General features: G+C 43.4%; 1 protein-coding gene across 1 annotated transcript; it reads left to right on the top strand.

The window, feature by feature from the left end:
* The first annotated feature begins 566 nt into the window (after positions 1 to 566).
* On the top strand, positions 567 to 18,466 carry LOC124016181. The gene is made up of 8 exons (XM_046331718.1): positions 567 to 1,498; positions 12,426 to 12,522; positions 13,297 to 13,374; positions 13,935 to 14,128; positions 14,342 to 14,464; positions 14,505 to 15,378; positions 15,469 to 15,634; positions 15,882 to 18,466. The coding sequence occupies exons 1-7, from the start codon at positions 1,430 to 1,432 to the stop codon at positions 15,612 to 15,614; spliced, it is 1,581 nt and encodes a 526-aa protein (XP_046187674.1). The 5' UTR covers positions 567 to 1,429; the 3' UTR covers positions 15,615 to 15,634; positions 15,882 to 18,466.
* Positions 18,467 to 23,087: the final 4,621 nt, after the last annotated feature.

The following is a 23,087-nucleotide window of genomic DNA, read 5'->3' as shown; positions in this document are numbered from 1 at the left end:
TACTTACAAACATCTGTGCTAACAGGCTATTAAAAGTATGCTGAAATCGCAATTTCCTGGTTGCTAAAATTCGAATTAGTTCACCTAATTTCAGTTTATTTGACAAACAAGCAAGTGTAGAGTAGTGTAGAGAATCTTTGTACCATCTAAACCGCTGTGAAACATATTTTCCATAACCAAAAATATTGTATTTTCAGATGTTTGAAGTTGGTGTACAAAACCGAAAGTAAAAGATGCAAAAACGAAACTTAAGAACGGAACGCTTAGAAATAGGGCACGTAGAACATATCTACCGCTTCTTAAACTTGCTTTCAATGAGAATGACAGATCTATAACACACATTTCTGTGTGAATTTGGTTGGGTCGCCCAAAAAAATACATATTGCAGCTTTTAACACATGATTGCAGACATAACCTCTTGCAATAACTCATACGAGACTTCTCCTTTAAGTCCTTTCCCTCAAGACGTAGTAGCCCAGTCAGTCATTTTTGTATAGGTCCTGCCTTCAGGGGGCGGGAGAGATACTGTACAAACTCTAGGAAATCAGCTCTCCTGTCCCATGCGCCAGCGGCGTAATCAGGAGGGAACAGGGCTGACGCGCACCGCGCCACAGAGAGCTTTGGCTATTGATAAGCCTGTGACGAAGGAGCGGACAGCAAACTCCCATTGTATGCTACCACACTTGTGCTGCGCTTAGAGGCGCACCGTGCGTTATAAGGAGAGAATAACCTCATGTAAGGCTACAACGCGTGGAAAAGGAACATAAAAAGGGATTTTAATCAACTTGAAAAGTGTTGATGTCTCGAGGGATAACCTAGCATTAGCCTATACTAATGTGTAAATAACATTTGACTGATCTAGTCTATAATATTGTTTGGAAGCTTTGTTTTATGTATGCAAGTAATTTAAATTGGTCAGAAGATGTTTTTCTCATTACATTGATTTTTTTTTGGATAATGTTTGAAGTTTATTTTAAAGCCATCGGCTATAACATTTGATGTTTTAATTTCACACTAGGACTTTTACTGACTCGAATTGTGTGATACCAAACTATCTGAGACTATCATCCTGACCGCAGGAGATTGTGTTTGGAACACACCACAAAAAGATCTTTGGGGATTTAATACATCAATTCAAGATGGACCAAATCATCTTTAAAAAAGTCGCCTTACTCCCCTAGTCCCCTGACAGTGGAATTTCGAGCTCGGTGGACGTTCTAAGTGGGAAGCGTATAATTGAGTAGGCAACAATTGCTAATTGACTGGATATACTTTGCTGAGACAAGCGTGGGTGTCCGTCTGCTCGCAACGCCAGGAGTTCCAATTCCACAGAGCGAGCCGCTGTCCCTGCGCTTAGTGCTGAGGGAGAGACTCGTGCTGTTTCCATAAATGCTTGGTCTATCGCGGAGAATCCAGCCTGGGCAGCAAGATGAGCTCGTGGGTTTGGGTTCAGCTGCTCGCGTTGTTTGCGACATGTCTGCGGTCGGGCAGCGCAGAGGTATGTGACGGAGTCAATTAATTAAAAATGTAGGTCTACTTGCCCATTCAACAGGTTGTTGTCAAATATATGTTTTTCTGTTTAGTTCATTTTCTTTGTTTCATTTCACTGTGAATGTTAATATTAGGTACCATTATTGAGCATATTTCATACCAGGGCCCAATTATTGACCATTGTTGAATTTCAGGATCATTGTATTTTAACAACGTTTGCACTGGGGCTTGTGTGCTCTCTAAACAAAAGGCACCAAGGTGTTACATTCAATATTGTTTTGTACAAAATAAATGTGAACCAGGCCCCTCGCCCTTCCACTTAGTGTACTGGCCTACAACCACATGTGCACTTGTAATTATGAAAGTATATAGCAATTAAGCTGCGTCTTGTAAGTTAAACTGCTCATCATCTAAACCACACCTTATGCCAGCTCATCTCATGGCTTTAATGCATCTATATTAAATATATTTTGAAATGGTCCTGAGTTTCACTTCAGGCTGTGAGGGCCTCGTGGCGAGGACATCCGATTGGGCCCTGCTTGGCAAGGTAACCATAGAACAGTTACAGCACATGGCAGACCCATCTACAGAACATAAACTTCTTATCGTCCAGAATCCCAAAGTGAAAATAAGAATCTTTCTCCATTAACCTGCATTTTCTGTGGTACGCTTGGGGCACATGCTCTGATGATGCGCTCATTCGTTGGGCCCCATAACTCCCTAACGCTTGTCCACATGCTCATGATCAACATGGGCCCCTCTCCAGATGTCTAAACTCATAAACCTGTCGATAAACATCATTTGAGTGGAAGGTGGAGGCCATGTAAAATCTCACCAGACCCATCCTGAAGCATGCCTGGGAGCTAAGCAAGACCAAATGTGTGTGTGTGTCCACGGGATATTCGACAGGCTAGCAATAGGATGAGCGCTTGTCACAGCAACACAACTATAAATCGTTCTAATCATGCTATGGCTGACTATTGTCTTGAGTCATTGAAAAGAATAGGAAAACATTTTTTAACTCAAGGAGAGAGGGGCTTCGTCTCGACTGCTAGAGTTGATTCTATGTACTTTGTATCGTAGCATACACAGCAAGTATACTAAAAGTTCCTTTCCCAGGATATGTCCTGCATATGACACATCCATTGCATGGTGAATTATACCATGGTGAGTCCTGTCCCCATATGGTTATCTTTGAGAGGCGATATAATTAAAGTATGAGGGTCTCATTTTGATAGGCTTGAGAAGAGGCTAAAGAGGCCATAACTTTAATATAATAATATGCACAGAGTGTACAAAACACTAAGGACACCTGCTCTTTCCATGACATAGACTGACCAGGCGAATCCAGGTGAAAGCTATAATCCCTTATTGATGTCACTTTGTTAAATCAATTTCAATCAGTGTCGATGAAGGGAAGGAAACAGGTTGAAGGAGGATTTTTAAGCCTTGAGACAATTGAGACCTGGATTGTATATATGTGCCATTCAGAGGGTGAATGGACAATACAAAATATTTAAGTGCCTTTGAACGGGGTATGTTAGTAGGTGCCAGGAGCACTGGTTTGTGTCAAGAACTGCAACTCTGCTGAGTGTGTATCAATAATGGTCCCCCACCCAAGGACATCCAGCCAACTTCACAACTGTGGGAAGCATTGGAGTCAACATGGGCCATTATCCCCGTGGAACGCTTTCAACACATTGTAGAGTCCATGTCCCACCGAATTGAGGCTGTTCTGAGAGCAAAAGACGGGAGGGGGTGGGGGGGGGTGCAACTCAATGTTAGGAAGGTGTTCTTAATGTTTTGTACACTCAGTATATATGCCATTTTGTGGACACCTTTATCCAAAACAACTTACAGTCATGCATGCATACATTTGACATACTACTGGTCCCAAGATTTTAACCGACTATCCTGGCATTGCAAGCACTATACTCTACCAGCTGAGCTACATTGGACCATCTTTGGGACATTCATAGGAATTGGCAGTAGTGGCTGTGGGAAGGGACTTTAGTGAAACGAAGCTCTGACTATGTGGGTCATGACAATATACACACTCAGTCTTCAGTTATGGGAAATGAATGTTTAAACAGGGTGAAATTCGGCGCACCCCTTCTTTGCTGGGTTTCCTTGAATGCAATTCAGTTGCTTTCATGCTATCAGATCTATGACTTCCTCTAGTGTGTCTTTTTCCCAGAGCTGCCAGTGGTGTGTGGTGTCCACCACATTTGTCATGTCAAAGACTAGGCTTTTGGAGGCAGCCTTGGAGGGACGCAAAAAAACATCCCAAATCATATGAATTGCCCAGATGACAGGTTGTTGGAGGTGTCAGTAAGGATTGATTAGAAGGTATTGTTAGTATAGTTGAAGTAGTTCTCTGTCATCTATACATCCTCCCATCCAGTGGTCCATTGCAGTGTACATGCCTATTGCTAGTTATCATATGAGGTGTCTTTGAGGTATACCATCAGGGAATTCCCTCAATCATCTATATCAAATGAATTTCTGAAGCCCTTTTTACATCAGCCAATGTCACAAAGTGATATACAGAAACCCAGGCTAAAACCCCAAACAGCAAGCAATGCAGATGTAGAAGAACCTAGGAAGAAACCTAGAGAGGAACCAGGCTCTGAGGGGTGGCCAGTCCTCTTCTGGCTGTGCCGGGTGGAGATTATAACAGTACATCGCCAAGATGTTCAAATGTTCATAGATGACCAGCAGGGTCAAATAATAATACAGTGGTTGTAGAGGGTGCAACAGGTCAGCACCTCAGGAGTAAATGTCTGTTGGCTTTTCATAACCGATCATTCAGAGTTAGAAACAGCAGGTGCGGTTGAGAGAGAGTCGAAAACAGCAGGCCCGGGTCATAGTAGCAAGTCCGGTGAACAGGTCAGGGTTCCATAGTCGCAGGCAGAACAGTTGAAACAGGAGCAGCAGCAGGTGGACAGCAAGGAGTCATCAGGCCAAGTAGTCCTGAGGCACTGTCCTCTGAGAGAAGAGGGAAGAGAGAGAAAGAGGGAACATACTTAAATTCACACAGGACACCGGATAAGACAGGAGAAATACTCCAGATATAACAGACTGATCTTAGCCACCCAATACAAACTATTGCAGCATAAATACTGGAGGCTGAGACAGGAGGGCTCGGGAGACACTGTGGCCCCGTCCAAAAATACACCCGGACAGGGCCAACCTGACAGGATATAACCCCACCCACTTTGCCAAAGTACAGCCGCCACACCCCACACCACTAGAGGGATATCTTCAAACCACCAACTTACTACCCTGAGACAAGGGACAGTATAACCCACAAAGATCACCCCCACTGCACAAATTCGAGGGGTGCGCCAACCCGGACACTCAAGTGGGTTGAGTGGGTTACCATCCACCACTCAAATAGGTTACTATCCACCACTGCGACCAGTGTGCTCTCGTTGGCTGGCTCTCATTTACATATTTGTCACCAAACCCACTGGCTCCAGGTCATCTATAAGTCTTTGCTAGGTAAAGTCCCACCTATCTCAGCTCAATGGTCACCATAGCAACACCCACCCGAAGCACGTGTTCCAGCAGGTATATTTCACTGGTCATCCCCAAAGCCAACACTTCCTTTGTCCGCCTTTCCTTACAGTTCTCTGCTGCCAATGACTGGAACGAATTGAAAAAAAAAAAATCACTGAAACTGGAGTCTTATATCTCCCTCTAACTTTAAGCATCAGCTGTCAGAGCAGCTTGTACCTGTACACAGCCAATCTGTAAATAGCACACCCAACTACCCTCATCCCCATATTGTTATTTATGCTCTTGCTCAGAAATTCTAGGGACAGTAAGGAGGCCTGCATCTTGTGACTGCAGCGTACATGTAGACCAAATTGGAAAGATAGGTAGGAGCAAGCCCATGTAATGCTTTGTAGTTTAGCAGTAAAATCTTGAAATCAGCCCTAGCCTTAACAGGAAGCCAGTGTAGAGCGACTAGCACTGGAGTAATATAATCACATTTTTGGATTCTAATTAAGATTCTAGCAGCTGTGTTAAGCACGAACTGAAGGTTATTTAGTGCTTCAACCATGTAGCCGGAAAGTAGAGCATTGCAGTAGTCTAATCTAGAAGTGACAAAAGCATGGATGAATTTTTCTGCATAATCTTTGGACAGAAAGTTTCAGAATTTTGCAATGTTACGTAGATGGATATGTTCAGACATGTCTTGATATGTTCATCAAAAGAGAGATCAGCGTCCAGAGTAACACAGAGGTCCTTCACCGTTTCATTTGAGACTCAGCCCCGGTAATATTATTAATTGTCAGATCCAACAGAAGATATCTTTGTTTCTTGGGACTTAGAACTAGCATCTCTGTTTTGTCCGAGTTTAAAAGTAAAACATTTGCCGCCATCCACTTCCTTATGTCTGAAACACAGGCTTCCAGGGAGGGCAATTTGGGGGCTTCAACATGTTTCATCAAAATGTACAGCTGTGTATTGTCTGCATAGCAGTGAAAGTTAACATTATGTTTCCGAATGACTTCACCAAGAGGTAAAATATATAGTGAAAACAATAGTGGTCCTAAAACAGAACCTTGAGGAACACCAAAATCTACAGGTGATTTGTCAGAGGACAAACCATCCACAGAGACAAACTGATATCTTTCCGACAGATAAGATCTAAACTAAGCCAGAACTTGTCCGTGTTGACCAATTTGGGTTTCCAATCTCTCCAAAACAATGTGGTGATCAATGGTATCAGAAGCAGCACTAAGGTCTAGGAGCATGATGACACCATTAAAAGGTAATTTACCACCTTCACGAATGCAGTCTCAGTGCTATGATGGGGTCTAAAACCAGACTGAAGCATTCCGTAAACATTGTTTGTCTTCAGGAAGGCAGTGACTTGCTGCACAACAGCTTTTCCCCAAAAAATTGAGAGGAATGGGAGATTTGATATAGGCCAATAGTTTTTATATTTTCTTGGTCAAGATTTGGCTTTTTCAAGAGAGGCTTTATTACTGCCACTTTTAGTGAGTTTGGTACACATCTGGTGGATAGGGAGCCGTTTATTATGTTCAACATAGGAGGGCCAAGCACAGGAAGCATCTCTTTCAGTAGTGTAGTTGGAATAGGGTCCAGTATGCAGGATTTGAGGCCATGACTATTTTCATCAATGTGTCAAGAGATATAATATGAAAAAACTTGAGTGTCTTGTTCCTAGTAGGTCCTTGCAGTGTTGTGCAGACTCAGGACAACTGAGCATTGGAGAAATACGCAACTTTAAAGAGGAGTCCGTAATTTGCTTTGTAATGATCATGATATTTTTGTCAAAGAAGTTCATGAATTTAATCACTGCTGAAGTGAAAGCCATCCTCTCTTGGGGAATGCTTCTTTTTAGTTAGCTTTGCAACAGTATCAAAAATACATTTTGGATTGTCATTAATTCTCCTCAATTAAGTTGGAAAATAGGATGATTGAGCAGCAGTGAAGGCTCTTTTTTGATACTGCACGGTACTCTCTTTCCAAGCTATCGGAAGACTTCCAGTTTGTTGTAGCGCCATTTCCCTTCCAATTTTCTGGAAGCTTGCTTCAGGGCTCGGGTATTTTCTGTATACCAGGGAGCTAGTTTCTTATGACAAATGTTTTTTGTGTTTAGGAGTGCGACTGCATCTAGGGTATTACGCAAGGTTACATAGAGTTCCTCAGTCAGGTGGTTAACCGATTTTTGTACTCTGACGTCCTTGGGTAGGTGGAGGGAGTCTGGAAGGGCATCTAGGAATCTTTGGGTTGTCTGAGAATTTATAGCACGGCTTTTGATGATCCTTGGTTGGGGTCTGAGCAGATTATTTCTTGCGATTGCAAACGTAATAAAATGGTGGTCTGATAGCCCAGGATTACGAGGAACAACATTAAGATCCACAATATTTATTCCACGGGACAAAATTAGGTCCAGAGTATGACTGTGGCAGTGAGTAGGTCTCTAGACATGTTGGACAAAACCAAAGCCTTTTGGAGTGGGTCTGTGGACTTTTCCACGTGAATATTAAAGTCACCAAAAATGTAAATGTTATCTGCCATGACTACAAGGTTCGATAGGAATTCAGGGAACTCAATGAGGAACGCTGTATATGGCCCAGGAGCCCTGGAAACAGTAGCTATAAAAAGTGATTGAGTAGGCTGCATAGATTTCATGACTAGAAGCTCAAAAGACAAAAATGCTGTAATTTTGTTTTTGTAAATTGAAATTTACTATCGTAAATGCACTCTCTCATTGTGGAGCTTGAGGAGTTAGAGCCCTTCCTATGTTCATAGATAAGATGAGAGCACCCCTCCAGCTAGGATGGAGTCAGTTACTCCTCAGCAGGCCAGGCTTGGTCCTGTTTGTGGGTGAGTCCCAGAAAGAGGGCCAATTATCTACAAATTCTATATTTTGGGAGGGGCAGAAAACAGTTTTCAACCAGCGATTGAGTTGTGAGACTGCTGTAGAGCGCATCACTCCCCCTAACTGGGAGAGAGCCTGAGACAATTACTCGATGCCAACACATCTCTCTATCTACACGCTGAAGCTATGTTGCGCTTGGTGACCTCTGACTGTTTCATCCTAACATCGTTGGTGCCGACCTGAATAACAATATCCAAATACTCTCTACACTCACCAGTTTTAGCCTTAGCCAGCACCATCTTCAGATTAGCCTTAACGTTGGTAGTCCCTGCCCCTGGTAAACAGTGTATGATAGTTGGATGATTATTTTTAAATCTAATACTGCGGGTTATAATGGAGTCTCCAATGACTAGGGTTTTCAATTTGTCAGAGCTAAATGGTGGGGTGCTTTGGCGTCTCAGACCCTGTAACAGGTGGAGGAGAGACTAGAGAAGGCTCGGCCTATGACTCCGGATCGTTGCTTAATAGGGAGAACCGGTTGAAAGTTTCTACATTTACATTTACATTTAAGTCATTTAGCAGACGCTCTTATCCAGAGCGACTTACAAATTGGTGCATTCACCTTATGACATCCAGTGGAACAACCACTTTACAATAGTGCATCTAAATATTTTAAGGGGGGAGGGGGTGAGAAGGATTACTTTATCCTATCCTAGGTATTCCTTAAAGAGGTGGGGTTTCAGGTGTCTCCGGAAGGTGGTGATTGACTCCGCTGTCCTGGCGTCGTGAGGGAGTTTGTTCCACCATTGGGGAGCCAGAGCAGCGAACAGTTTTGACTGAGCTGAGCGGGAACTGTACTTCCTCAGTGGTAGGGAGGCGAGCAGGCCAGAGGTGGATGAACGCAGTGCCCTTATTTGGGTGTAGGGCCTGATCAGAGCCTGGAGGTACTGAGGTGCCGTTCCTCTCACAGCTCCGTAGGCAAGCACCATGGTCTTGTAGCGGATGCGAGCTTCAACTGGAAGCCAGTGGAGAGAGCGGAGGAGCGGGGTGACGTGAGAGAACTTGGGAAGGTTGAACACTAGACGGGCTGCGGCGTTCTGGATGAGTTGTAGGGGTTTAATGGCACAGGCAGGGAGCCCAGCCAACAGCGAGTTGCAGTAATCCAGACTGGAGATGACAAGTGCCTGGATTAGGACCTGCGCCGCTTCCTGTGTGAGGCAGGGTCGTACTCTGCGGATGTTGTAGAGCATGAACCTACAGGAACGGGCCACCGCCTTGATGTTAGTTGAGAACGACAGTTTGTTGTCCAGGATCACGCCAAGGTTCTTAGCGCTCTGGGAGGAGGACACAATGGAGTTGTCAACCGTGATGGCGAGATCATGGAACGGGCAGTCCTTCCCGGGAGGAAGAGCAGCTCCGTCTTGCCGAAGTTCAGCTTGAGGTGGTGATCCGTCATCCACACTGATATGTCTGCCAGACATGCAGAGATGCGATTCGCCACCTGGTCATCAGAAGGGGGAAAGGAGAAGATTAATTGTGTGTCGTCTGCATAGCAATGATAGGAGAGACCATGTGAGGTTATGACAGAGCCAAGTGACTTGGTGTATAGCGAGAATAGGAGAGGGCCTAGAACAGAGCCCTGGGGGACACCAGTGGTGAGAGCGCGTGGTGAGGAGACAGATTCTCGCCACGCCACCTGGTAGGAGCGACCTGTCAGGTAGGATGCAATCCAAGCGTGGGCCGCGCCGGAGATGCCCAACTCGGAGAGGGTGGAGAGGAGGATCTGATGGTTCACAGTATCGAAGGCAGCCGATAGGTCTAGAAGGATGAGAGCAGAGGAGAGAGAGTTAGCTTTAGCGGTGCGAAGCGCCTCCGTGATACAGAGAAGAGCAGTCTCAGTTGAATGACTAGTCTTTTCTGTCAGCTGAATGAGCGACACCGGTTGAGCATTCCTACAGCATTTCCCTCCAGAAGCCATGAGATAATTTTCCAGCTGCAGGGACTGTGCAAGGGGATTTATACTACTATCTGTACTTATTGGTGGCACAGATGCTGTTTCATCCTTTCCTACACTTAAATTACCCTTGCGTCTGAAGCTGGGCTTGCAGCACGGCCATCTTCACCATAAGGCGATAGTTCTCCTGTATATTATGAGCACAGCGACTACAATTAGAAGGCATAATGTTAATGTTACTACTTAGCTTTGGCTGGTGGAGGTCGTATAGAACCATGTCCAGATAAAAAAAAAAATCAATAAAAGTTGATTGAAAAAAGTCCAGCTAGGGAAAAAAATATATATATTAAACAAGAATGAAAAAGTAAAAACAACTAGCAGCACGTAAACAAGTCCACAAGTGTGTCCCGGAAATGAAATAGATTCATGTGTCCTAACTCACTTGCCGAAGAGAAAGGAAACCGCTCAGTCATGTATATATATCCCACAGAATGGAGTCTGGCTGTATAATGTAATGTCTGAATATGTTTGTGTGTGTTCCTATAAACATATGCATGAATCATGTGCTCATAGGCATGGTTTTAGGGATTGCATGTGAGAATGTGAGAATGTGCAGTGTGCACATGTTCACCCGTATGTGTGTGTGTGTGTGTGTGTGTACACTTGCATATATACACTTGCATGCTGGCAGGCAGAAAAACTAGACCCATAATTATGTATCATTACTCCTTACCTCTCTACTCCTATAGCCTGTACCTGACATTCCTCAGCTCAACCCACTTCCCATGAAACATCACTAGGGCTTTTCCCAGATGGCACTGTATTCTCTGTTTAGTGCACTACTTAAGTCCGATAGGGGTCTGGTCAAAATTAGTGCACTACAGTATGTATGAAATACGATGCCAGTTGAGATGCAACCTAGGCCTGTCTCTGTTCAGAGAGATGGAGATCTACTGTATGAATGCTCTAAAATAAGTGCCTGTCTCAGCCTGTGTGATCTGCAAAATGACCATAGATTTTAGAAGACACTGACTGTTCAAGAACTTCCACGTGACTCAGTCAGATGCTTATTTGTGTGTGTGTGTGTGTGCGCGTGTGCAAGCGTGCATGTGATTTAGAGTTTTGATTTAGAGTTCACCAAATTAGGACCAGAGTAACTCCTGGACTCCTATGGTATTATAGGGTAAATGTTATGATTTTCTGTTTACATCAGGTTTGTTTAGCAGTTGCACGGGGTAAAGTGTTTATTTCATTTTTCCTGCTCAGACACAAATCGCCATGACAGTGGCCACCCTATGAACAAAGGCCCAGACCATAGTGTGCAGCCAGCACAATTTGAATGCGCCCCAAATGCCACCCTATTCACTTTAGAGGGCACTACTTTTGACCAGGGCCCATATGGCTCTGGTCAAAAGTAGTGCATTAAGGAAGTAGGTGCTTTTAGGGCCTCAGACCTTAGACTGGGGCCAAGGAGAGGAAATCACTGGGATGGCTCCTCAGGGGCATCACTACATAAATAGAGATGTTAATTTAACTCATGGCATTTTCCTTTTGTATGACTTGACTTTGTGCAGTGCCCAACAACAATGGGGAAAAGTCAATGGTATGTACATGAATAGTGTGTGAATGCCGTTCACGGATGGCTTCTTCCTCCTCAAAGCTCTCCCCAAAGGGCTTATTCTCACAAGAAACTGAATGAATTAATGCAACAGACAGAGGTCGTTCGGCTTGTGTTAGCTCCCTGAATTAATGCCTAGACATTAGCTCAACAGGCTAACCCAGTTTTGTGGTGTGCAGGAGACCCATGATTCGAACCCAATAGGTCAAACAGTGGTAGACCCAGCTAGCAAGAGTTAATATCTCCATCGATGCAACTTCTCCTTTCTTCCATCCACCCCTCCATTATTCCCCCTGATGTCCATCTCTCTGTTCTGATCCACCTCTCCTCCTCCTCCTCTCAATCACTCCATCCCCCACTACTTCCTGAACCCTTCCTGACTCCTGTGACCCCTAAGTATTAGCAGATGAGGTGACACAAGGCCAATAGTCATTCACCCCCTCTTAGTGGCCATTGTGAATCCAAGCAGCCATTTCCTTCATCCTCTTGTTTCATTTATGATTAGGGGGGGTAAGTCGGGTTACCCCCTAACCAGAGAAAACGTATAGAGTAAAAAGCACATTTTCTTTAGGAATGTAGTGAAGTAAAAGTAAATCATTTCAGAAATAGTAAAGTAAAATACAGATACCCCCACAAATTACTTAAGTAGTACTTTAAAGTATTTTTACTTAAAAAAAATGTAGAAATAAAAAAAGTACTTATTTAACTAGGCAAGTCAATTAAGAACAAATTCTTATTTACAATGACAGCCTACACCGGCCAAACCCGGACGACTATGGGACTCCCAATCACGGCCGGATGTGTAGTGTAGGGTGTCTGTAGTGACGCCTTTAGCACTTAAGATGCAGTGCTTTAGACCGCTGCGCCACTTGGGAGCTTACATGTACCACTGCTGTTGTCCCTTTGCTTCCGTATCTACACAGAATAAATTGGGAAGCTGAGAAAATATCGGATTTTGGAGAATCTAGTTTTATTCCTGTCTCATCTCTTTCTCTCAGGGGGATCCTCTCCCTCCAGGTTTGGTGGAGCTGGTTAGGAGCAACCCTATCTCTTCCATAGAGGACCTGCAGCTGCTGCTGCTCAGTGACTCCGTAGGTAAATATCTCTAACGTTGTACTATACTGATACTCATCAACATGCCTATGCCATTTAGCAGAGTTTGTTTACAAAGAGACCTACTGTCATAGGTGCATGTATTTTAACGTATGGGTTGCCCCGGGATTCAAACCCACATCCTGGTTTCCGAAGCCTAATACCCTATCAACTGAGCTGTACAGGATCACAAGCAAACCAGACACACTGGTCACGCCAAGAGATGGAGGCTCTCTCAGACTAACCCGACCAACAGAGACTGAGGGAAAATAATGAAAACGTTGTCACATGATGCCTAGATTTCATTCCCAACAGGGACAGGTGAAAATCACACACAGTAAATACTACAGAATCTCAGACTGACTAACAGACAAACCGTCAGACCCACAGGGGCACAGAGGGCAGAAAGACTTCTTAAATAGATACACATATTGCCCAGATTTGATTCCCATCATTGAATAGCGAACATCACACACAGTAAACAGTATATACAAACTCAACGAGATAAGAGAAACAAAGAGTGAAGTAATCAACGCCTCAAGGTACAAAAACATCCAAACAGGTTATGACAGAAACAAATTCCCACACAGACATATATTACAGGGAAGTTAAACATAAACAATGCTTCAAACTCTCTCATAAACACACACATGCACCATACACAGACGCGTGCGAGCACACACACGCACAGAGTAAAAGTCATAACAATAAACAATTGAAGTAATGAGTTGATTCAATCTGTAAACTAATATTGGAGTGTATTGTTTTTTTTCTCAGATGAGGATATTTCGGAAGATTTTTTGCCCAGTGGACAACACTCCAACAACACTAGCAACCGACTACCAAGGAGTCTGGGTGAGTTTGCACCTTCCTCATATTTCTCTGACACTAGGCTATAGTTCCACATATTTCCGTCACTCATGTTGACTTGGGTGGTTTTGGACAGCTGTATCTAATCCAAACTGAGTTGCGCAATGCCTATTTTAGCAAAGAAACATTTAAAGTATGTCACCAATTCATTAGTTATTTGCTGAACAAACACAAATACGACGTGCAACTCCAAGTTACACTCCAAATAGTTCAGCTGCAGCAAGTACAGTATGGAGACTCATGCATACATTTCAATAGCATGTGATTTCTTTAAACAGCATAAGTAATATAAACAGTTTAAGTATAATTAGTGTAAACTAAATGTTTTCTACATTTTGAGGCCTATGTGCTGGCTGTTTTGTAGGCACTGAGCAGTGTAGAGGGTATGCTTTTAACATTAAGCCTGAAGCTAACTCCAGCACATTTACAATTATGTGTCTGATATGTTGATTAATGTACACTGTTCCATCTTATGAAACCTTTAAGTTATATGTGACTTTAAAAAAAAGACGTTTTAAATGGTCTGTTTGTCTTTGTTGTCTCAGACGCCCAGCCGGCTCAGCAGGCGCTATGTAAGGTGAGGACAGAGGTGATGGAGGTGACCCGTGCCATGTTGGACCGCAGCAACGCCAACTTCATGTTATGGCCTCCCTGTGTAGAGGTACAGCGATGCTCCGGCTGCTGCAACACCAAGAGCCTGCAGTGTGTCCCCGTGCTGACGCACACCAGGCACCTACAGGTACATATACACCACCCCCCCATCTCAACCCATGTCCCCTACCCTGACACTATTGCCCAGGTTGTTTCTGTAGAGAATGTCCACAGCTAACTTAGGCCTACCTGGTCAAATAAAAGGTTAGTCATTACATGAAAAAAAAATATTAAAGGCAGTTTAGTCATTTTGAATTCTGCACTTCCTCGGAGCTAATCTCCTCCACCTCCTCCTCACTAGGTGATGAAGATCCAATACGTGGAGAAGCGGCCCAACTACTCCAAGGCCGTCGTCTCGGTCCACGACCATGTGGAGTGTCGCTGCCAGCCCGCCCCTCGCCCCCCCGGTCGTCCCCAGGAAGAAGTCCACGCCCCGCAGACAGCAGAAAGACAACAAAGGAGAGGGGCATCCAGCCAAGGCCAGATCCAAGGAGGAGCTGCACCACAGAGATGAGCTGAAGCACAACCAGAGGATCCAGCTGGAAGACCTGCTGGACCAGCACTGGAACCCCAAGGACACCTCCTCAGACGCAGGGGCGGGGAAAGGAGGCTATGGGCTAGACCATGACAAGATGGATCCTCAGTGGGTACTTAACGCCACCAACCAGCTGGGAGCTAAGGAGTGGACCGAACGTCGACATCACGATGACATGGAGGAGGGGAGAGACAGTAGTAGTGTCAACGGCACTACAACCGCAATGGACATCGACATGGCACAACTTGACCACGAGAAGAGAGACGGGGTCGAGACACGAGGGGACACACTATTTAAAATCACTGAGGGTAATGTCAGTAGGGGAGATAGGCAGCAGGGAAGTCTGAGTCTCAGTGAGGGGGTAGACCAGGAGACACATAGACAACCCACACAAACACAGAGTCCCTCGCTACGCACCAACACATCAAAGCAACAGCGACATGGGACCAACTCCTCCTCAGAAGAAACCAAAAGCAGAGAGGGAGCCAATCAAAGAATGGAACAGCGATTCTATCCTACAGAGGAAACCAATCAGAGGCCCGAGAGCAGATTCCCTCCCCTTGAGGAAGCCGATCAAAGACGTAAAGACAATGAGACCCCCGATTCAGAGAGGAGGCTCCAGCACGCTCTCCAACTGGAACAGGAGAAGCTGGAGCTGTTGTTACTCCACAGGAGACTGGACGATGAGAAGGTGAGACTGCACCTGAGACGGGAGCAACAGAAACAACAGCAAGAAGAAGAGGATCAGAAGTACCCTCGGCCTAATCATAAACATCAATCTCAAACCACCACACAAAGAACAGGTAGACAGAGAACATTGTGAGCTAGCATGTGTTTTGGACTTATGTTTCTCAGTTTAAATTGTATTCCAAACTGCATTCTTGTTCTCCCAGACACAGTGTCGCCCACTTCAACGCGAGCGCCCTCAGACCTGGCTGGTCTCCGGCCACCTGCTCAGCCCGGCCCACCTAGGAAGAGAATGAGGAAGAACAACCGCAAGCGCATCAGCAAGGCTGCAATGAGAGCAATGCTAATGTAGAACCTACAATCTCTCTGCAGGTAAGAGAGTTTCTATCCGTTCTAACATAAATACTTCCAAACCCATTCAAATACTTTCCAAGTACTTTCAAATACCAACACTTTAAAATACTTTTTTGGAGAAAGTATTTACACACAGTTTTCAAATCCTTTCCTAATCCTTTCAAATACTTTCCAAAGAAAAGTGTATATTCATATACAAAAACTACGAGCCTGGTCTAGAATGTAACCATTTAAAAATATATATCTGTTTCTCCTTCTCATCCAGGGAGTCAGGTGCTCGGTCTTTGTTCTGGACAATCCAGTGGCGACACCAAGCAGTTAATTCCTTTCTTATGAGTTTATATTCATGTGTCAGTAACCTGCCCATCCTATGACCGTGAGTTATTCCCTAATAGTACTAATGATTGTCTGGTGAACCCAAAACAACCCTTGGACAGAAAGAAATATGGGACAAGAAGAATGGGATGTAAATACATACGAGGCTGAAGTGATCCATCAACATTTGTCTGATCCGTCAAAAGATGATCTCCTTTTAACAGCAAGATGTTCCCCCAGTTGGATCAAGAACAGTGGAACGTTGGAAGAGAATATTCAAACAACATTAGGACTTTGGGAGATATCATTGGAACACTGGAAGACCGTTGGAACGTTCACAAGGATGTTGGACTGTTGCTGGACAGCGCCATTGGACCTCCCTCATGACTTTTCAACGGCGTAGTAAAACCACCCCGGTCCGTAGAGATCAAGTCAGTTAAAAACTCTTTGTATGCTCTTCCGAGGCATGGTTCATTATAACTCCCAAGAAGTGGACTGATCACGCTTGTCAACGAGAGGAGAGAGAGATTAAAAAAATATATATCTGTCCAAATCTCCCATTTTTCTATGAGCAGGAGATGCTGAAAATACGTGTTTTTGTTTGAAAGTATATTTCAAAAGTACATATTTCAAAAATGTTGCTCACTGGGTTCCGACATGGAAGAATACATTTTATTTTTCCAACTAGAAAGGATACACTGGTAGAGGACCAGGAAAATACCATGGCGGGCAGATACTACAGGAACAATGGGAAATAAATGATGACATTTATATGAGCTAGGACTGTTGGAATGACTGGTAGTCTTGACTGATGCGAGCAGTATCCCTACATTGTACTTACGCCGCTCTATATGTCTCATCTCGTCAATGTCTCATCTCGTTTTCTATAAAGATATTTAATTGTATTTAATTTGATCTGAAACACTGGAATTCCATGCACAGGTTTGCATTCTCATGTTCAGCTGAGGCTTCCACACTTCTTTCGGAGAGTGTGGTTAAAGACGCAAGGTGCTATACAGGGGTTGCATTACACCTTTATGTCCGCCTTTAACATTATTTATTCCTTATATCACATAAGTCTCCTGTGTTCATTATCAATAGGATTACTACATATGAAGCATTTTGGGGGTTGAATATCGACCCCTCTTCAGGTCTCAATATAATTTGAGCTGTCAGCCTTTGTGCACACAGGCCATAGCCTAGATTCAATCAGATCAAGCATTATCTGACGATAGCAGACAGCCGCATAGCGGATGTTTTGCCGGTTTTAGAGGAGGATTGGCGCCGCCAAATTGGCTCAAAGTCAGAAAATAAAGTGTAGTCTATATAGAAATAATTACACTCAAATTAAAAACGAATTAAACATTAGGATTTCTATCATCCTATTCAAGGTGTAGATTACAACTCAGTGTTCCAACTTGTAAACAAGGCTGCAAAGCATTTCTGTTAATGAGACTTTAGGTATATTGCCGGGAGCCACTTACGGATTTGACAGCCCTAAATCGCCAAAACAACCGGCTAAAGCGAACACGGATCTGATTGAATTGAGACCAATGTACCTACAATGAAAAGCTTTGAAAAGGGAAAAGGTGTTGTCTGTTGCCTGCCATTCACTGTCTGTATGATAGACAAGTTATGGTAATGACTTTGTGTCGTTGTATAACTTTGTGTGTCAATGTGGGTGTGCATGTGCATGTGTATGTGCAGGTCTGTGCTCAACCGTGTGTAGAATTTGAGTGTGTATGCCCGTTTGAGTAATTGTAAGTATGTGAACAGAATCATATTTATGTGTTTGATCACTAACACAATCCATAAGTCAGGTAGTGCCTTATTCACAATGCTCATTGCTAACCAGTCCATGTCTGCATAGGGAACAGTAGAGAATCAGACCTTGTGTATCCTGAGTCTGTGTTTTACTTTATTTAATAAAGGCAGACAGACAGAGCAAGGGTACTGGAATAGGAGACATTGTCATTTTTAACACGGAGAATTATGCACTATGCATTCTCTCTGTCAGTTTGTGACAGCACACACAAACACGCCCCAGACTGAGACCGCAGTATTGTGACCCAGCTAAAGCAGGGATTGTGGAGAAATCATACAGTGTGACAGTAATCCTAGTTAACACCCCTTTGCTAAAAAATGTTGACATTTAATATTGATTAACAGTAAGTTGTCCTAAAAAAAAGGGTTCGAGCTTTGTTTATTAGTATCCTATGGATTTTACAAGGAAGTTGTGTAAAACTATTTGGTGAACAATCTAACACTACAATTTGAAGAAAAGAAGTGCCCTGATAAAAGTTTCAGATAATAAAATCAGCATGGGTTAGATGTGTCAAGCAAAGAAGCTCAGTGCTTGTATGTGGAACCTAACTACCAGCCAAATATAGAAAATGTGGCATATTCCATAATGCCTTCTTTCAACTGTAATTAGTTATTGTCTATTTTGTTTTGAGTTATCAAAAAATGAATGTTGTGATAATTGCCACTTAATTCTATTTTGATATGATTATAAAAAAAACATGTGAGAAAGTGTACTTGGCTGTGAGCTTATATCCTGCTTTTTGTGTTGTGAAGTAAGAGAAGCTACTCACTGGGTGCAGACGTCAGTTCAACGTCTAGTTTTGATTTACATTTTGGTTGAGTTGTCCACTAAGGTAATTCAAGTTCAAATGTTTAATGTCACGTGCACAAGTACAGTGAAATGCATCTCTTGCAAGCTCCAAGCCCAACAATGCAGTAATCAATATCCATAGCTGTCAAGTGTGCTCCCTCTCCGGCCTCTAGGTCACCAGGCTGCTCGTTATGGCGCACACCTGTCATCATCGTTACGTGCATTATGACACTCACCTGGACTCCATCACGTCCTTGATAACCTGCCCTATATACAGTTGAAGTCAGAAGTTTACATACACCTTAGCCAAATACATTTAAACTCCGTTTCAAAATTCCTGACATTTAATCCTAGTAAATATTCCCTGTTTTAGGTCAGTTAGGATCACCACTTTATTTTAAGAATGTGAAATGTCAGAACAATAGTAGAGACAATGATTTATTTAATCTTTTATTTCTTTCATCACATTCCCAGTGGGTCAAAAGTTTACATACACCCAATTAGTACTTGGTAGCATTGCCTTTAAATGGTTTAACTTGGGTCAAACTTTTTGGGTAGCATTCCACAAGCTTCCCACAATAAGTTGGGTGAATTTTAGCCCATTCCTCCTGACAGAGCGGGTGTAACTGAGTCAGGTTTGTGGGCCTCCTTGATCGCACACGCTTTTTCAATTCTACCCACACATTTTCTATCTGGTTGAGGGTCAGGGCTTTTGTGATGGCCATTCCAATACCTTGACTTTGTTGTCCTTAAGCCATTTTGCACCAACTTTGGAAGTATGCTTGGGGTCATTGTCCATTTGGAAGACCCATTTGAAACCAAGCTTCAACTTCCTGACTGATGTCTTGAGATGTTGCTTCAATATATCCACATCATTTTCCTTTCTCATACTGCCATCTATTTTGTAAAGTGCACCAGTCCCTCCTGCAGCAAAGCACCCCCACAACATGATGCTGCCACCTCCATGTTTCACACATGGTGTTCTTCGGCTTGCAAGCCTCCTCCTTTTTCCTCCCAACATGATGGTCATTATGGCCAAACAGTTCTATTTTTGTTTCATCAGACCAGAGGACATTTCTCCAAAAGGATATGGCGGATTTGGAGCAGTGGCTTCTTCCTTGCTGAGCGGCCTTTCAGGTTATGTCGATATAACACTCATTTTACTGTGGATATAGACACTTTATTTCCTCCAGCATCGTCACAAAATCGTTTGCTCTTTTTCTGGGACTGATTTGCACTTTTCGCATCAAAGTATGTTAATCTCTAGGAGACAGAACGCGTCTCCTTCCTGAGAGGTATGACGGCTGTGTGGTCCCATGGTGTTTATACTTGCGTAGTATTGTTTGTACAGATGGACGTGGTACCTTCAGGCATTTGGAAATTGCTCCCAAGGATGAATTAGACTTGTGGAGTTCTACAAAAAATCTGAGCTCTTGGCTGATTTCTTATGATTTTCTCATGATATCAAGCAAAGAGGCAGTAAGGTTGATGGTAGGCCTTGAAATACATCCATAGGTACACCTCCAAGTGACTCAAATGATTTCAATTGGCCGATCGGAAGCTTCTAAAGCTTTTCCAAGCTGTTTAAAACGGTTTAAAGGCACAGTCAACTAATTGTATATAAACTTCTGAACCACTGGAATTGTGATACAGTGATACAAGTGATACAGTGAAATAATCTGTCTGTAAACAATTGTTGGAAAAATGACTAGCGTCAGGCACAAAGTTGATGTCCTAACCGACTTGCCAAAACTATAGTTTGTTAACAAGACATTTGTGGAGTGGTTGAATAACGAGTTTTAATGACTCCAACATAAGTGTATGTAAACTTCCGACTTCAACTGTATGTCACTCCCTTTGGTGTCTTCCCCAGTAGTCATTGTTCCTATTTCATGCCGGTGCACTGTTCGTGTTTCTTGTTTTGTTCATTTATTTATTATATGTATTCACTCCCTGAACTTGCTTCCCGACGCTCAGCGCACATCGTTACAATAGCTAGGTTTCCATCCAATTTGGCAACAGATTTTCATGTACTGAATAACAATTTAAAGTTCAATGTGTTTCCATCACATTTCAACTCTCCCGATAGTTGTCACAAAAACTGTTGCTTTAAAATAGCAAATGTGTGCAATTGGGTCTTGGCACGTGCGCTCTAGCTAACAACTTGCAGATACAATGTGGGTAGGCTGTGCGGGTAAGCTAGTCAACATGATGAGGTTGTTATGGATATGAGTGAGACTATTTAAACATTTTTAAACGGTAGTCAAGCATCAATCCCCATGTCACCAGAATAAGACCGTCGATATTTATTGGAAAGGAGCATCAAAATCACTGTACACTTTCACCACCCTGTGAAGTTCATCAATTTTACAGACACAAAAAATATCCCACCCTATCGAACGGACAAATGATATGTCGATATTTATAAAACTGTACCAAAACAACCTGTTTCCATCACAGCTGTCATGATTTTTTTTTAAAATATGGTATGACTTTACTCCAGAGGAGGATGGTGGGAGGAGCTATAGGAGGGTAGGCTCATTGTATGGCTGGAATGGAATAAATGGAAGGCATATCAAACACATCAAACATATCATTATAAATAAGAATGTGTTCTTAACTGACTTGCCTAGTTAAAAAGTTTAAATAAGGAAAAAAATATAGAAACCATATTCCATTCCAGACATTACAACGAGCTCGTCCTCCTATAGCTCCTAATATAGAAACCACCACTTTACTCCCCACTTTACTCAAACTATGGATGGAAACGTGGTTAGAAACGTGGTTAGTGTAGCACTAAAAATAACATAAAGTAGAACAAAAACACAGAAGAAATAAGAATAAGAAATAAGATAAGAAGCTATTTACAGGGTCAGTTCCAATACCATATTTACAATGTGCAGGGATACTGGAGTGAGAGGTACATATGTACAGGGGTAAGGGGACTAGGGATCAGGATTTATAATAAAGTAGCATTAGTGTAAATTATGATTGTATGTGAGTGTGTGTGCCTGTGTGTGGAGTCAGTACAACAGTGTGTGCATGTTACGTGTGTGTTGGAGTGTACGTGAGTGTGTAGAGACCTGTGAGTATGCATAGAGACAAATATTTATATTTTTTAATACAAGGGTCAACACAGATAATCTGTGTAGACATTCAGTTAGCTATTTAGCAGCCTTATGGCTTGGGGATCAGCGCCGTGTATTCAGGGTAGCCAGGGTTCCCCCCAGAAAATTGAGGGAACAAAAAGTTGTTCTCCGGTTTTGTGAAACAAAGGTGTGGTTGAATTTATACTGCCACTGTGTGTTCTTCTTGTCTCAGCCTTAGGCATATATCACGGTCGCAAGGCATATGAATTAACAGGTTATAGAGAAAACACAATTATCAAATCAAATGTATTTGTCAAATGCGCCGAATACAACAGACCTTACAGTGAAATGCTTACCTTACAAGCCCTTAACCAACAATGCAGTTTTAAGAAAAAATACCCCCCAAAAAGCAATTAAAGTAACAATTCATAAAAGAGCAGTGGTAAAATAACAATAGCGAGGCTATATACAGGGGGTGCCGGTACAGGGTCAATGTGCGGCGGCACCGGTTAGTCGAGGTTATTGAGGTAATATGTAAATGTTGTGACTATGCATAGATATTAACAGAGAGTAGCAGCAGCATAAATGGGGGTGGGGGCAGTGCAAATAGACTGGGTAGCCATTTGATTAGATGTTCAGGAGTCTTATGGCTTGAGGGTAGATGCTGTTTAGAAGCCTCTTAGACCTAGACTTGGCCCTCCGGTACCGCTTGCCGTGCGGTAGCAAAGAGAACACTCAATGACTAGAGTGTCTGGAGTCTGACAATTTTTAGGGCCTTCCTCATGGCAGGAAGCTTGTCCCCGGTGATGTACTTGGTCGTACGCAGTACCCTCTGTAGTGCCTTGCTGTCGGAAGCTGAGCAATCACCATACCAGCAGTGATGCAATCCGTCAGGATGCTCTCAATGGTGCAGCTGTAGAACCTTTTGAGGATCTGACGATCCATGACAAATCTTTTCAGTCTCCTGAGGGGGAATAGGTTTTGTTGTGCCCTGTTCACGACTGTCTTGGTGTGCTTGGACCATGTTAGTTTGTTGATGATATGGACACCAAGGAACTTGAAGCTCTCAACCTGCTCCACTACAGCCCCGTCGATGAGATTGAGGGTGTGCTCGGTCCTCCTTTTCCTGTAGTCCCCAATCATCTCCTTTGTCTTGATCACATTGAGGGAGAGGTTGTTGTCCTTGCACCACACGGTCATGTCTCTGACCTCCTCCCTATAGGCTGTATCGTCGTTGTCGGGGATCAGGCCTACCACTGTTGTGTCATCGTCAAACTTAATGATGGGGTTGGAGTCGTGCCTGGCCGTGCAGTCATGAGTTAACAGGGAGTACAGGAGGGGACTGAGCACGCACCCCTGAGGGGCCCCTGTGTTGAGGATCAGCGTGGCAGATTTGTTGTTACCTACCCTTACCACCTGAGGGCGGCCCGTCAGAAAGTCCAGTATCTAGTTG

Source organism: Oncorhynchus gorbuscha, linkage group LG26, assembly GCF_021184085.1.
Source record: "Oncorhynchus gorbuscha isolate QuinsamMale2020 ecotype Even-year linkage group LG26, OgorEven_v1.0, whole genome shotgun sequence".
Classification (NCBI taxonomy): domain Eukaryota; kingdom Metazoa; phylum Chordata; class Actinopteri; order Salmoniformes; family Salmonidae; genus Oncorhynchus; species Oncorhynchus gorbuscha.
Note: the sequence above shows the minus strand (reverse complement) of the source record. Positions and strands in the feature narration are given on the sequence as shown.

Excerpts from the sequence above, each read along its gene's own strand:
- LOC124016181 (XM_046331718.1), top strand. The coding sequence starts at position 1,430 with ATGAGCTCGTGGGTTTGGGTTCAGCTGCTCGCGTTGTTTGCGACATGT. Across the intron at positions 14,129-14,341 it reads CGCACACCAGGCACCTACAG|GTGATGAAGATCCAATACGT; the intron begins GTACATATACAC and ends CCTCCTCACTAG. Across the intron at positions 15,379-15,468 it reads AACCACCACACAAAGAACAG|ACACAGTGTCGCCCACTTCA; the intron begins GTAGACAGAGAA and ends TTGTTCTCCCAG.